Source organism: Oncorhynchus clarkii, unplaced genomic scaffold, assembly GCF_045791955.1.
Source record: "Oncorhynchus clarkii lewisi isolate Uvic-CL-2024 unplaced genomic scaffold, UVic_Ocla_1.0 unplaced_contig_6826_pilon_pilon, whole genome shotgun sequence".
Lineage (NCBI taxonomy): Eukaryota > Metazoa > Chordata > Actinopteri > Salmoniformes > Salmonidae > Oncorhynchus > Oncorhynchus clarkii.
Window position 1 is genome coordinate 68,485 of NW_027261053.1, and position 16,845 is coordinate 85,329.

Sequence of the window (16,845 nt, forward strand, 5' to 3'; positions counted from 1 at the left end):
ATAACTATGATGACATTATAACTATGTTCTTCTTACTATGGTGACATTATAACTATGGTGACATTATAACTATGGTGACATTATGACTATGGTGACATTATCACTATGTTCTTCTTACTATGGTGACATTATAACTATGTTGACATTATAACTATGGTGACATTATAACTAGGGTGACATTATAACTATGGTGACATTATAACTATGTTCTTCTTACTATGTTGACATTATAACTATGGTGACATAACTATGCTCTTCTTACTATGGTGACATTATAACTATGGTGACATTATAAATATGGTGACATTATAACTATGTTCTTCTTACTATGGTGAAATTATATCTATGTTCTTCTTACTATGGTGACATTATAACTATGGTGACATTATAACCATGGTGAAATTATATCTATGTTCTTCTTACTATGGTGACATTATAACTATTGTGACATTATAAATATGACTATGGTGACATTGTAACTGTGGTGACATTATAACTATGTTCTTCTTACTATGGTGACATTATAACTATGTTGACATTATAACTACGGTGACATTATAACTATGGTAACATAATAACTATGATGACATAAAACTATGTTCTTCTTACTATGGTGACATTATAACTATGGTGATGTTCTAACTGTGAAGTTGGGTTGTGGTTAGATTTTGGGTTGAGGTTGTAGTTATGGTTAGATTTCTTGTTACCTTTGGAGCAGGACTGATAGCCAGAGTGTTCTCTGCCAGCTTCTCCACTAAGGGGTTAACAGGTTCTGTTTCTGGGGGGTGGGTGGCCCTCCAGTAGGCCTCTAGGTAGTCTGCTATGTGCTCACAGGCATCACTCAGCTGGTTCTCATCCAAGATTACGTCATACATCTCCTGCAGGGCAGACAGGTTGTTAGTGTCATTCAGACTGAATCCATGTCACTGCTGCTTTACCAGTCCCCTTGGATACCAGTTACTTCAAATAACACTATCTGATAATCAAATCAAGCACATCTCTGATTAGGAGCATGATTTAGACAGGATGGAAAGAAAGAACGTAATCTCAGATAACAAGGTCAGATTCAGCATGGAGAGGCATCGACCAGGGTTATACAGACCGATACAGGGGGATACAGACAGATCGGGGGAGAAGGGTGGTACAGACTGATACAGGGTGATTGAGAATTATACAGGGTGATACAGACTGATACTGACTGCTAGTATGATACAGACGATACAGACTGATACAGACTGCTATTATGATACAGGGTGATACAGACGGGTACAGGGTGATACAGACTGATACAGACTGATACAGACTGCTAGTATGATACAGGGTGATACAGACTGGTACAGGGTGATACAGACTGATACTGATACAGATGGATACAGACTGGTACAAGGTGATACAGACTGATACTAACTGCTAGTATGATACATGGTGATACAGACTGATACTGACTGCTAGTATTATACAGGGTGATACAGACTGATACAGACGGATACAGGTGGATACAGGGTGATAAAGACTGATACAGATGGATACAGGGTGATACAAACTGATACAGGGTGATGCAGACTAATACATACTTATACAGACTGATAGAGACTGATCGACTGACATAGACTTATGCAGACTGATACATGGTGATAGAGACTGATACAGGGGATAAAGGGTGATGCAGACTGATACAAACTTATACAGACTGATAGACCGATACAGGGTGATACAGACTGATAGAGGGTGATACAGACTTATACAGGATGATACACACTGATACAGATTGATACAGGCTGATATGAACTGGTACAGATTGATGTAGGGGGATACAGACTGATACATGGTGATACAGACTGATACAGTATAACTGATTCTAGAACTGAAAGATTCCAAAAAGCAGCCAACTCTTTCAGGTTACCGTTGTTGGGCGGCAGGTTTCAAAGGCTACTGGCATTACACACCTGTAACTGTAACTCTGTTGCAATCACTTTTATAGATAACTTTGACACCTTCTGGAAACAGAAGATGCTTGACAGGAATGATGGAGTCCATCCAAATCATCTTGGCTCCTGGACTCAGTTAATCCCTACAATTGTGTCGCCGAGTTGTCATAATGCTGCAGATAATGTACATTATCACAGGGGTGTTGGCAGACACAATGTAAGTAACTTAATGTATGTCCCTCTAACTGCCCTGAATGCCTCTGTTTATCCTGCAGCTACTGTATGCAGTAATCATGGGCCTGTGAACCAGTTATACTCATAACACTGAGGCGGTGTGCCCTGGTAGGATGTCAGCTCGAACACAATAAACATGAGCATGTCTTCTTCTGCTAAGAAATTAAATACAAGCAAGCATCCTAGAAAAGTGCTAACAATAGCCCACATGAACTTATGTAGCCTAAGAAACAAGGTTAATCAAATCAATAACATGCTAGTAACAGATGACATTCATATTCTGACGACCTCAGAAACTCACCTAGATAATACCTCTCCGTGGCCGACATGAGCAAGACTTTCAAGTGTGTTAACCCTTGCAAAGATGCCGGCCCAGACAACATCCCTAGCCGCATCCTCAGAGCATGTGCCAAGGGTGCGTGCTCAACCCCTTCCAGCACTCCCTATTCACCCATGACTGCATGGCCAAGCACCCATCCAACTCAATCATCAAGTTCGCAGATGACACAACAGTATTAAGCTTGAATACCAACAACGATGAGATAGCCTAGAGGTGAGGGCTCTGGGAGTTGGTATCAGGAAAATAACAGTGGGGAGAACAAGTATTTGATACACTGCCGATTTTGCCGATTTTCCTACTTACAAAGCATGTAGAGGTCTGCAATTTTTATCATAGGTACACTTCAACTATGAGAGATGGAATCTAAAACAAAAATCCAGAAAATCACATTGTATGATTTTTAAGTAATTAATTTGCATTTTATTGCATGACATAAGTATTTGATACCTCAGAAAAGCAGAACTTAATATTTGGTACAGAAACCTTTGTTTTGCAATTACAGAGATCATACATTTCCTGTAGTTCTTGACCAGGTTTTTACACACTGCAGCAGGGATTTTGGCCCACTCCTCCATACAGACCTTCTCCAGGTCCTTCAGGTTTCGGGGCTGTCGCTGGGCAATACGGACTTTCAGCTCCCTCCAAAGAGTTTCTATTGGGTTCAGGTCTGGAGACCTGCTAGGCCACTCCAGGACCTTGAGATGCTTCTTACGGAGTCACTCCTTAGTTGCCCTGGCTGTGTGTTACAGGTCGTTGTCATGCTGGAAGACCCAGCCACGACCCATCTTCAATGCTCTTACTGAGGGAAGGAGGTTGCTGGCCAAGATCTCACGATACATGGCCCCATCCAGCCTCCCCGAATACGGTGCAGTCGTCTTGTCCCCTTTGCAGAAAAGCATCCCCAAAGAATGATGTTTCCACCTCCATGCTTCACGGTTGGGATGGTGTTCTTGGGGTTGCCCTCATCCTTCTTCTTCCTCCAAACACGGCGAGTGGAGTTTAGACCAAAAAGCTCTATTTTTGTCTCATCAGACCACATGACTTTCTCCCATTCCCCCTCTGGATCATCCAGATGGTCATTGGCAAACTTCAGATGGGCCTGGACATGCGCTGGCTTGAGCAGTGGCACCTTGTGTGCGCTGCAGGATTTTAATCCATGACGGCGTAGTGTGTTACTCATGGTTTTCTTTGAGACTGTGGTCCCAGCTCTCTTCAAGTCATTGACCAGGTCCCGCCGTGTAGTTCTGGGCTGATCCCTCACCTTCCTCATGATCATTGATGCCCCACGAGGTGAGATCTTGCATGGAGCCCCAGACCGAGGATGATTGACCGTCATCTTGAACTTCTTCCATTTTCTAATAATTGCGCCAACAGTTGTTGCCTTCTCACCAAGCTGCTTGCCTATTGTCCTGTAGCCCATCCCAGCCTTGTGCAGGTCTACAATTCTATCCCTGATGGTCTTACACAACCCTCTTGTCTTGGCCATTGTGGAGAGGTTGGAGTCTGTTTGATTGAGTGTGTGGACAGGTGTATTTTACACAGGTAACGAGTTCAAACAGGTGCAGTTAATACAGGTAATGAGTGGAGAACAGGAGGGATTCTTAAAGAAAAACTAACAGGTCTGTGAGGGCCGGAGTTCTTACTGGTTGGTAGGTGATCAAATACTTATGTCATGCAATAAAATGCATATTAATTACTTAAACATCATACAATGTGATTTTCTGGATTTTTGTTTTAGATTCCGTCTCTCACAGTTGAAGTGTACCTATGATAAAATTACAGACCTCTACATGCTTTGTAAGTAGGAAAACCTGCAAAATCAGCAGTCTCTGTTTCCAGTCTCTCTCCAGTCCAGGCTTAACATCGCCATGGAGGCCCCTTTTGCCAGAGGACACTGTTTTTGATTTCCATGGCAAGTGACATAGCTCCATGGCTGGTTTATAGGATCAAGAACAGGAACTTCCACCAAGTCATCCAGGAGCATTTACATTTTATTTGTATTTGTTTTACTTAGCAGACACTCTTATCCAGAGAAACTTACAATAGCAAGTGAATACATTTTCATACTTTTTTTTATCATACTGGTCCCCTGTGGGAATCAAACCCACAACTCTGATATTGCAAGCTCCATGCTCTACCAACTGAGCCACACAGGACCAGGATTGCACCAGCATCCCACCAACTCCCTTCTCCAGGGAAGGGGGAGACCCCTTCTGGCAAGGATCCCTGCAGAGTACCGGCCAGTCGGCTGTGGAAAGCCGACATGGCGGTGACACTTCTACCAGGCCAGAGAGGTGCACGGCTATTGGTTTGGAAGAGAAAGAAAAAGTAGGTGGGCATGGATTCCCCAGTAGCTTGTGTAGGATTCCCCAGTAGCTTGTGTAGGATTCCCCAGTAGCTTGTGTAGGATTCCACAGTAGCTTGTGTAGGATTCCACAGTAGCTTGTGTAGGATTCCAAAGTAGGTTGTGTAGGATTCCCCAGTAGCTTGTGTAGGATTCCCCAGTAGATGTGTATGATTCCAAAGTAGGTTGTGTAAGATTCCCCAGTAGCTTGTGTAGGATTCCACAGTAGCTTGTGTAGGATTCCACAGTAGCTTGTGTAGGATTCCAAAGTAGGTTGTGTAGGATTCCCCAGTAGCTTGTGTAGGATTCCCCAGTAGATTGTGTAGGATTCCCCAGTAGCTTGTGTAGGATTCCCCAGTAGCTTTTGTAGGATTCCACAGATCTGGACACAATTCCTAGAAGCTGAAAATGTCCCAGTTCTTCCATGGCCTGCATACAGCCTGATAAACTCTATGAAAACAAGATGTGTTGTGCTGCATGAGGCAAATAGTGGTCACACCAGAAACGGACTGGTTTTCTGATCCACAAACCTACCTTTTTTTTGAGGTACAGTATCTGTGACCAACAAATGCCTATTTGCATTCCCAGTCATGTGAAATCCATAGATTAGGGCCTAATGAATGTATTGCAATTTACAGATGTCCTTATATGAACTGTAACTCAGTAAAATCTTAGAAATGGTTGCATGTTGCATTTATATATTTGTTCAGTATACATAAAGAGTAAAAAGGAATTGGTCCCAATACTGACCCTTTTGGTACACATTGTGTAATATCCAGGACATTACACTTGACACCTTTCGAAATCACACAATGTATCCTATCTGACAGATCATTCTCAAACCACTTGCAAGAAGCCTGTACCAGGTCTATTTCAATCAACCTTTGAAAAAGTGTGTTAAAAACCAGACTGCATTGCTTGCTGTTTGGGGTTTTAGGCTGGGTTTCTGTGTAAGCACTTTGTAACATCTGCTGATGTAAAAAGGGATTTATAATATTATACATTTGATTTGATTACATTTTGACGACTGGTGCACATAAAAAAATGGAATGAGAAGTTAAAAAAGTTCTTAGCTGAGAGTTGGCCAGAGTTCTTAGCTGAGAGTTGGCCAGAGTTCTTAGCTGAGAGTTGGCCAAGAGTTCTTAGCTAAGTTTGCCATGATACATACAGGATCAAAAAGCAAAATAGCAGATATCATCTGTTATCCAGGTAAAATCAACATACACTCAGGGTGGTTATCAGACTGTCATGGTCATATAGAAAATTCACAAAAAGGACACTGTGGTTAGGGTTAGGGTTAAGGTGACTCTCACTGTGGGGCATTGGGCCAGTCGGGTTGGGTTAGGTATGGGATAGGGTTATTGTTATTACGGTTAGGTTAGGGTTATGGTTATTATGGTTAGGGTTAAGGTTAAGGTTACTCTCAACATGGGACACTGGGACAGTTAGGGGAGGGTAAGCTTTGGGTTATGGTTGTTATGATTAGGTTACTCTCACCATTGGGCACTGGGCCAGTTAGGGTTATTATGGTAGAGTTATGGTTGTTGTGATTAGGTTACTCTCACCATTGGGCACTGGGCCAGTTAGGGTTAGGGTTAGGGTTAGGGTTAGGGTTATTATGGTACGGTTATGGTTGTTATGATTAGGTTACTCTCACCGTTGGGCACTGGGCTAGGGTTAGGGTTATTATGGTAGGGTTATGGTTGTTAGGACTAGGTTACTCTTACAGTTGGGCACTGGACCAGTTAGGGGAGGGTAAGGTTTGGGTTAGGGTTATTATGGTAGGGTTATGGTTGTTATGATTAGGTTACTCTCACCGTTGGGCACTGGGCCAGCTTGTCTGCAGCCACCATCTGGACGTTGAGATGCTTGGTCTGAGACTTACCCCTGGTCTTGATCAGCCTTGATAACACCTGGACGACAGAAGACAAGAGGTACAGAGGAAGAGCAGATGAGACGTGAAAAGAACATATACAACCTAACTTTAATGTTTATAAACTCAATTAACCCAGCGGTATAGAACTTTTACTAACCCAGCCGTACAGAACCTTTACTAACCCAGCCGTACAGAACCTTTACTAACCCAGTCGTATAGAACCTTTACTAACCCAGCCGTACAGAACCTTTACTAACCCAGTCGTATAGAACCTTTACTAACCCAGCCGTACAGAACCTTTACTAACCCAGTCGTATAGAACCTTTACTAACCCAGCCGTACAGAACCTTTACTAACCCAGCCGTACAGAACCTTTACTAATCCAGCTGTATAGAACCTTTACTAACCCAGCTGTATAGAACCTTTACTAACCCAGCCGTATAGAACCTTTACTAACCCAGCCGTATAGAACCTTTACTAATCCAGCAGTATAGAACATTTACTAACCGAGCCGTACAGAACCTTTACTAACCCAGCCGTACAGAACCTTTACTAACCCAGACGTATAGAACCTTTACTAATCCAGCTGTATAGAACCTTTACTAACCCAGCTGTCAAGAACCTTTACTAACCCAGCTGAATAGAACCTTTACTAACCCAGCCGAATAGAACCTTTACTAACCCAGCTGAATAGAACCTTTACTAACCCAGCTGAATAGAACCTTTACTAACCCAGCTGTCAGGAACCTTTACTAACCCAGCTGTCAGGAACCTTTACTAACCCAGGTGTCAGGCACCTTTACTAACCCAGCTGTCAGGAAACTTTACTAACCCAGCTGTCAGGAACCTTTACAAACCCAGCTGTCAGGAACCTTTACTAACCCAGCTGTCAGGAACCTTTACAAAACCAGCTGAATAGAACCTTTACTAACCCAGCTGTCAGGAACCTCTACTAACCCAGCTGTCAGGAACCTTTACCAACCCAGCTGAATAGAACCTTTACTAACCCAGCTGTCAGGAACCTTTGCTAACCCAGCTGAATAGAACCTTTACTAACGCAGCTGTCAGGAACCTTTACTATCCCAGCTGAATAGAACCTTTACTAACCCAGCTGTCAGGAACCTTTACTAACCCAGCTGAATAGAACCTTTACTAACCCAGCTGTCAGGAACCTTTACTAACTCAGCTGTCAGGAACCTTTACAAACCCAGCTGAATAGAACCTTTACTAACCTAGCTGAATAGAACCTTTACTAACCCAGCTGTCAGGAACCTTTACTAACCCAGCTGAATAGAACCTTTACTAACCCAGCTGTCAGGAACCTTTACTAACCCAGCTGAATAGAACCTTTACTAACCCAGCTGTCAGGAACCTTTACTAACCCAGCTGTCAGGAACCTTTACTAACCCAGCTGTCAGGAACCTTTACTAACCCAGCTGAATAGAACCTTTACTAACCCAGCTGTCAGGAACCTTTACTAACCCAGCTGAATAGAACCTTTACTAACCCAGCTGTCAGGAACCTTTACTAACCCAGCTGAATAGAACCTGTACTAACCCAGCTGTCAGGAACCTTTACTAACCCAGCTGTCAGGAACCTTTACAAACCCAGCTGAATAGAACCTTTACTAACCCAGCTGTCAGGAACCTTTACAAACCCAGCTGAATAGAACCTTTACTAACCCAGCTGTCAAGAAACTTTACTTACCCAGCTGAATAGAACCTTTACTAACCCAGCTGTCAGGAACCTTTACAAAACCAGCTGAATAGAATCTTTACTAACCCAGCTGTCAATAACCTTTACTAACTCAGCTGAATAGAACCTTTACTAACCCAGCTGAATAGAACCTTTACTAACCCAGCTGAATAGAACCTTTACTAACCCAGCTGAATAGAACCTTTACTAACCCAGCTGAATATAACCTTTACTAACCCAGCTGTCAGGAACCTTTACTAACCCAGCTGTCAGGAACCTTTACTAACCCAGCTGTCAGGCACCTTTACTAACCCAGCTGTCAGGAAACTTTACTAACCCAGCTGTCAGGAACCTTTACAAACCCAGCTGTCAGGAACCTTTACTAACCCAGCTGTCAGGAACCTTTACAAAACCAGCTGAATAGAACCTTTACTAACCCAGCTGTTAGGAACCTCTACTAACCCAGCTGTCAGGAACCTTTACTAACCCAGCTGTCAGGAACATTTACTAACCCAGCTGTCAGGAACCTTTACAAACTCAGCTGAATAGAACCTTTACTAACACAGCTGTCAGGAACCTTTACTAACCCAGCTGTCAGGAACCTTTACTAACCCAGCTGTCAGGAACCTTTACTAACCCAGCTGTCAGGAACCTTTACTAACCCAGCTGAATAGAACCTTTACTAACCCAGCTGTCAGGAACCTTTGCTAACCCAGCTGAATAGAACCTTTACTAACGCAGCTGTCAGGAACCTTTACTATCCCAGCTGAATAGAACCTTTACTAACCCAGCTGTCAGGAACCTTTACTAACCCAGCTGAATAGAACCTTTACTAACCCAGCTGTCAGGAACCTTTACAAACCCAGCTGAATAGAACCTTTACTAACCCAGCTGAATAGAACCTTTACTAACCCAGCTGTCAGGAACCTTTACTAACCCAGCTGAATATAACCTTTACTAACCCAGCTGTCAGGAACCTTTACTAACCCAGCTGAATAGAACCTTTACTAACCCAGCTGTCAGGAACCTTTACTAACCCAGCTGTCAGGAACCTTTACTAACCCAGCTGTCAGGAACCTTTACTAACCCAGCTGTCAGGAACCTTTACTAACCCAGCTGAATAGAACCTTTACTAACCCAGCTGTCAGGAACCTTTGCTAACCCAGCTGAATAGAACCTTTACTAACGCAGCTGTCAGGAACCTTTACTATCCCAGCTGAATAGAACCTTTACTAACCCAGCTGTCAGGAACCTTTACTAACCCAGCTGAATAGAACCTTTACTAACCCAGCTGTCAGGAACCTTTACAAACCCAGCTGAATAGAACCTTTACTAACCCAGCTGAATAGAACCTTTACTAACCCAGCTGTCAGGAACCTTTACTAACCCAGCTGAATATAACCTTTACTAACCCAGCTGTCAGGAACCTTTACTAACCCAGCTGAATAGAACCTTTACTAACCCAGCTGTCAGGAACCTTTACTAACCCAGCTGTCAGGAACCTTTACTAACCCAGCTGTCAGGAACCTTTACTAACCCAGCTGAATAGAACCTTTACTAACCCAGCTGTCAGGAACCTTTACTAACCCAGCTGAATAGAACCTGTACTAACCCAGCTGTCAGGAACCTTTACTAACCCAGCTGTCAGGAACCTTTACAAACCCAGCTGAATAGAACCTTTACTAACCCAGCTGTCAGGAACCTTTACAAACCCAGCTGAATAGAACCTTTACTAACCCAGCTGTCAAGAAACTTTACTTACCCAGCTGAATAGAACCTTTACTAACCCAGCTGTCAGGAACCTTTACAAAACCAGCTGAATAGAATCTTTACTAACCCAGCTGTCAAGAACCTTTACTAACTCAGCTGAATAGAACCTTTACTAACCCAACTGTCAGGAACCTTTACTAAACGATATCATAACCGCCATCGATAAAAGACAGTACTGTGCAGCCGTCTTCATCGACCTGGCCAAGGCTTTCGACTCTGTCAATCACCATATTCTTATCGGCAGACTCAGTAGCCTCGGTTTTTCTAATGACTGCCTTGCCTGGTTCACCAACTACTTTGCAGACAGAGTTCAGTGTGACAAATCGGATGGCATGTTGTCCGGTCCTCTGGCGGTCTCTATGGGGGTGCCACAGTGTTCTATTCTCGGGCTGACTCTTTTCTCTGTATATATCAATGATGTTGCTCTTGCTTCGGGCGATTCCCTGATCCACCTCTACGCAGACGACACCATTCTGTATACTTCTGGCCCTTCCTTGGACACTGTGCTATCTAACCTCCAAACAAGCTTCAATGCCATACAACACTCCTTCCGTGGCCTCCAACTGCTCTTAAACGCTAGTAAAACCAAATGCATGCTTTTCAACCATTCGCTGCCTGCACCCGCACGCCCGACTAGCATCACCACCGTGGATGGTTCCGACCTAGAATATGTGGACATCTATAAGTACCTAGGTGTCTGGCTAGACAGTAAACTCTCCTTCTAGACTCATATCAAACATCTCCAATCTAAAATCAAATCTAGAGTCTGTTTTCTATTCCGCAACAAAGCCTTCTTCACTAACGCTGCCAAACTTACCCTAGTAAAACTAACTATGACTATCCTACCAATCCTCGACTTCGGGCGATGTCATCTACAAAATAGCTTCCAATACTCTACTCAGCAAACTGGATGCATTTTATCACAGTGCCATCCGTTTTGTTACTAAAGCACCTTAAACCACCCACCACTGCGACCTGTATGCTCTAGTCGGCTGGCCCTCGCTACATATTCGCCGCCAGACCCACTGGCTCCAGGTCATCTACAAGTCCATGCTAGGTAAAGTTCCGCCTTATCTCAGTTCACTGGTCACGATGGCAACACCCACCCATAGCACGCGCTCCAGCAAGTGTATCTCACTGATCATCCCTAAAGCCAACACCTCTTTGGCCGCCTTTCCTTCCAGTTCTCTGCTGCCTGTGACTGAAACGAATTGCAAAAATTGCTGAAGTTGGAGACTTTTACCTCCCTCACCAACTTCAAACATCTGCTATCTGAGCAGCTAACCGATCGCTGCAGCTGTTCATAGTCCATCGGTAAATAGCCCACCCAATTTACCTACCTCATCCCCATACTGTTTTTATTTATTTACTTTTCTGCTCTTTTGCACACCAGTATCTCTACCTGCATATGATCATCTGATCATCTATCACTCCAGTGTTAATATGCAAAATTGTAATTATTCGCCTACCTCCTCATGCTTTTTGCACACAATGTATATAGACTCCTTTTTTCTTTTTTATACTGTGTTATCGACTTGTTTATTGTTTACTCCATGTGTAACTCTGTGTTGTTGTCTGTTCACACTGCTATGCTTTATCTTGGCCAGGTCGCAGTTGTAAATGAGAACTTGTTCTCAACTAGCCTACCTGGTTAAATAAAGGTGAAATAATTTTTTAAAATTAAAACTAACCCAGCTCAATAGAACCTTTACTAACCCAGCTGTATAGTACATTTACTAACCCAGCTGTATAGTACAGTTACTAACCCAGCTGTATAATGCATTTACTAACCCAGCTGTATAGTACATTTACTAACCCAGCTGTATAGTACATTTACTAACCCAGCTGTATAGTACTTTTACTAACCCAGCTGTATAGTACTTTTACTAACCCAGCTGTATAGTACATTTACTAACCCAGCTGTATAGTACATTTACTAACCCAGCTGTATAGTACATTTACTAACCCAGCTGTATAGTACCTTTACTAACCCAGCTGTATAGTACATTTACTAACCCAGCTGTACAAAACCTTCACTAACCCAACTTTGAGGAACCGTACCTTGGTGTAGGAGACCTTAATGTAGACCAGGATGGAAGCCATATATGTTTTAGACAGGATGGGGTGCTTCACTGTGTCTGCATTCAGCTAACCCAGCTGTATAGAACCTTTACTAACCCAGATGTGTGGAACCTTTACTAACCCAGCTTTGAGGAACCTTACCTTGGGGGAGGAGACCTTGATGTAGACCAGGATAGGGGCCAGAGATGTTTTAGACAGCTGGATGGGGTGGTTCACTGTGTCTGCATCCAGAACCACCAGTTGTAGGCTCCGGGCTAGCTCAAAGATCCGCTCCACCTCCCCCTGGATTTGGGCTGCAGAGACATGGAACATGGTGGTCACTAAAACCTCCATCAATTAACCCTCCAATCAAACCCTGACCTTTCTAAACAAGCCCTGGCGTATCTTTACCTTCTTTAAATGGCACTGGCTTCTTAAAGGGCACTGGCTTCTTTAAAGGGCACTGGCTTCTTAAAGTGACACTGGCTTCTTAAAAGGGCACTGGCTTCTTTAAAGGGCACTGGCTTATTAAAAGGGCACTGGCTTCTTTAAAGGGCACTGGCTTCTTAAAAGGGCACTGGCTTCTTTAAAGGGCACTGGCTTCTTAAAGTGACACTGGCTTCTTAAAAGGGCACTGGCTTCTTTAAAGGGCACTGGCTTATTAAAAGGGCACTGGGTTCTTTAAAGGGCACTGGCTTCTTAAAAGGGCACTGGCTTCTTAAAAGGGCACTGGCTTCTTTAAAGGGCACTGGTTCTTAAAGTGGCACTGGCTTCTTAAAGTGGCACTGGCTTCTTAAAAGGGCACTGGCTTCTTAAAGTGGCACTGGCTTCTTAAAGTGGCACTGGCTTCTTAAAGTGTCACTGGCTTCTTAAAGTGGCACTGGCTTCTTAAAGTGGCACTGGCTTCTTAAAGTGGCACTGGCTTCTTTAAAGGGCACCGGCTTCTTAAAAGGGCACTTGGCTTCTTTAAAGGGCACTGGCTTCTTAAAGTGGCACTGGCTTCTTAAAGTGGCACTGGCTTCTTAAAGTGGCACTGGCTTCTTAAAAGGGCACTGGCTTCTTAAAGTGGCACTGGCTTCTTAAAAGGGCACTGGCTTCTTTAAAGGGCACTGGCTTCTTAAAAGGGCACTGGCTTCTTTAAAGGGCACTGGCTTCTTAAAAGGGCACTGGCTTCTTTAAAGGGCACTGGCTTCTTAAAAGGGCACTAGCTTCTTTAAATGGCACTGGCTTCTTTAAAGGGCACTGGCTTCTTAAAAGGGCACTGGCTTCTTAAAAGGGCACTGGCTTCTTAAAAGGGCACTGGCTTCTTTAAAGGGCACTGGCTTCTTAAAGTGGCACTGGCTTCTTAAAGTGGCACTGGCTTCTTTAAAGGGCACTGGCTTCTTAAAAGGGCACTGGCTTCTTAAAAGGGCACTGGCTTCTTAAAAGGGCACTGGCTTCTTAAAAGGGCACTAGCTTCTTTAAAGGGCACTGGCTTCTTTAAAGGGCACTGGCTTCTTAAAGTGGCACTGGCTTCTTAAAGTGGCACTGGCTTCTTAAAAGGGCACTGGCTTCTTAAAGTGGCACTGGCTTCTTAAAGTGGCACTGGCTTCTTAAAGTGGCACTGGCTTCTTAAAGTGGCACTGGCTTCTTAAAGTGGCACTGGCTTCTTAAAGTGGCACTGGCTTCTTTAAAGGGCACCGGCTTCTTAAAAGGGCACTGGCTTCTTAAAAGGGCACTGGCTTCTTAAAGTGGCACTGGCTTCTTAAAGGGCACTGGCTTCTTTAAAGGGCACTGGCTTCTTAAAAGGGCACTGGCTTCTTAAAAGGGCACTGGCTTCTTAAAAGGGCACTGGCTTCTTAAAAGGGCACTGGCTTCTTTAAAGGGCACTGGCTTCTTTAAATGGCACTGGCTTCTTTAAAGGGCACTGGCTTCTTAAAAGGGCACTGGCTTCTTAAAAGGGCACTGGCTTCTTAAAAGGGCACTGGCTTCTTAAAAGGGCACTGGCTTCTTAAAAGGGCACTGGCTTCTTAAAAGGGCACTGGCTTCTTTAAAGGGCACTGGCTTCTTTAAAGGGCACTGGCTTCTTAAAGTGGCAATGGCTTCTTAAAAGGGAAATGGCTTCTTGAAAGGGATGGCAGGAGGCCTAGTGTTTAGAGTGTTGGACTTGTAACCGAAAGGTTGCAAGATCAAATCCCTGAGCTGACAATGTAAAAATCTGCTGTTCTGCCATTGAACTGTTCATAGGCCATCATTGAAAATAAGAATTTGTTCCTAACTGACTTGCCTAGTTAAATGTTTAAAAATGGATTCTTAAAAGTGCAAGGAGATAAAACAAGAATGGAACTATTTTTGAATAATAATTATCTGGATATTCTGAAAGCACTTTAATTGATAAAATATTTTTGTTAATTCAGTTGCATGTTAATTAAGGTGTGCAGAGCATGATTTTAGCCCAAATGTGGGAGCAGGAGATTAATACTGCCTACAGTCAAAACTGACCATCCAAAAATAAAAAGTTGTTCTGTAACATTTTCAGTGCAACTATTTATTTGACATGAGAATGGAATATATTTATCTTAAAAAGTATGACATGCTCATTACATCCTGTGCAGGGAGGCCCACTGTCTCAGACTTTGAAAACACGTGGTACAGAGGTAAAATAGTTGTAAGGTATCTATACAGCACAGTCTATAGGTAGACTAGTGTTAGAGTTTATAGACATCACAGTCTATATGTAGACTAGTGGTAGGGTTTATAGACAGAACAGTCTATAGGTAGACTAGTTTTAGAGTTTATAGACATCACAGTCTATATGTAGACTAGTGGTAGGGTTTATAGACAGAACAGTCTATAGGTAGACTAGTGCTAGGGTTTATAGACAGCAAAGTCTATAGGTAGACTAGTGGTAGGGTTTATAGACAGCACAGTCTATAGGTAGACTAGTGTTAGAGTTTATAGACAGCACAGTCTATAGGTATACTAGTGGTAAGGTTTATAGACAGCACAGTCTATAGGTAGACTAGTGATAGAGTTTATAGACAGCACAGTCTATAGGTAGACTAGTGTTAGAGTTTATAGACAGCACAGTATATAGGTAGACTAGTGTTAGAGTTTATAGACATCACAGTCTATAGGTAGACTAGTGGTAGGGTTTATAGACAGGATAGTCTATAGGTAGACTAGTGCTAGGGTTTATAGACAGCACAGTCTATAGGTAGACTAGTGTTAGAGTTTATAGACATCAAAGTCTATATGTAGACTAGTGGTAGGGTTTATAGACAGAACAGTCTATAGGTAGACTAGTGCTAGGGTTTATAGACAGCACAGTCTATAGGTAGACTAGTGGTAGGGTTTATAGACAGCACAGTCTATAGGTAGACTAGTGTTAGAGTTTATAGACAGCACAGTATATAGGTAGACTAGTGTTAGAGTTTATAGACAGCACAGTCTATAGGTAGACTAGTGGTAGGGTTTATAGACAGCACAGTCTATAGGTAGACTAGTGTTAGAGTTTATAGACAGCACAGTCTATAGGTAGACTAGTGTTAGAGTTTATAGACAGCACAGTATATAGGTAGACTAGTGTTAGAGTTTATAGACATCACAGTCTATAGGTAGACTAGTGGTAGGGTTTATAGACAGAAGAGTCTATAGGTATACTAGTGGTAAGGTTTATAGACAGCACAGTCTATAGGTAGACTAGTGTTAGAGTTTATAGACATCACAGTCTATATGTAGACTAGTGTTAGAGTTTATAGACAGCACAGTATATAGGTAGACTAGTGTTAGAGTTTATAGACATCACAGTCTATAGGTAGACTAGTGGTAGGGTTTATAGACAGAAGAGTCTATAGGTAGACTAGTGCTAGGGTTTATAGACAGCACAGTCTATAGGTAGAATAGTGGTAGGGTTTATAGACAGCACAGTCTATAGGTAGACTAGTGTTAGAGTTTATAGACAGCACAGTCTATAGGTATACTAGTGGTAAGGTTTATAGACAGCACAGTCTATAGGTAGACTAGTGTTAGAGTTTATAGACAGCACAGCCTATAGGTAGACTAGTGTTAGAGTTTATAGACATCACAGTCTATATGTAGACTAGTGGTAGGGTTTATAGACAGAACAGTCTATAGGTAGACTAGTGGTAGGGTTTATAGACAGCACAGTCTATATGTAGACTAGTGTTAGAGTTTATAGACAGCACAGTCTATAGGTATACTAGTGGTAAGGTTTATAGACAGCACAGTCTATAGGTAGACTAGTGTTAGAGTTTATAGACATCACAGTCTATATGTAGACTAGTGGTAGTGTTTATAGACAGAACAGTCTATAGGTAGACTAGTGCTAGGGTTTATAGACAGCACAGTCTATAGGTAGACTAGTGTTAGAGTTTATAGACAGCACAGTCTATATATAGACTAGTGGTAGGGTTTATAGACAGAACAGTCTATAGGTAGACTAGTGTTAGAGTTTATAGACATCACAGTCTATATGTAGACTAGTGGTAGGGTTTATAGACAGAACAGTCTATAGTTAGACTAGTGCTAGGGTTTATAGACAGCTCAGTCTATAGGTAGACTAGTGTTAGAGTTTATAGACATCACAGTCTATATG

The 16,845-nt window shown here is 42.7% G+C and overlaps 1 protein-coding gene across 1 annotated transcript in view; it reads right to left on the reverse strand.

The window, feature by feature from the left end:
* The window catches only part of LOC139403957 (calcium channel, voltage-dependent, beta 2b), a 92,489-nt gene that overhangs the window by 21,552 nt on the left and 54,092 nt on the right, over positions 1-16,845 (reverse strand). The window contains exons 10-12 of the mRNA XM_071147168.1: positions 12,411-12,562; positions 6,664-6,759; positions 708-878 (exon numbers count right to left, since the gene is read on the reverse strand). Coding sequence (XP_071003269.1) covers positions 708-878; positions 6,664-6,759; positions 12,411-12,562 — 419 coding nt within the window. The remainder of the gene's footprint in view (positions 1-707; positions 879-6,663; positions 6,760-12,410; positions 12,563-16,845) is intronic.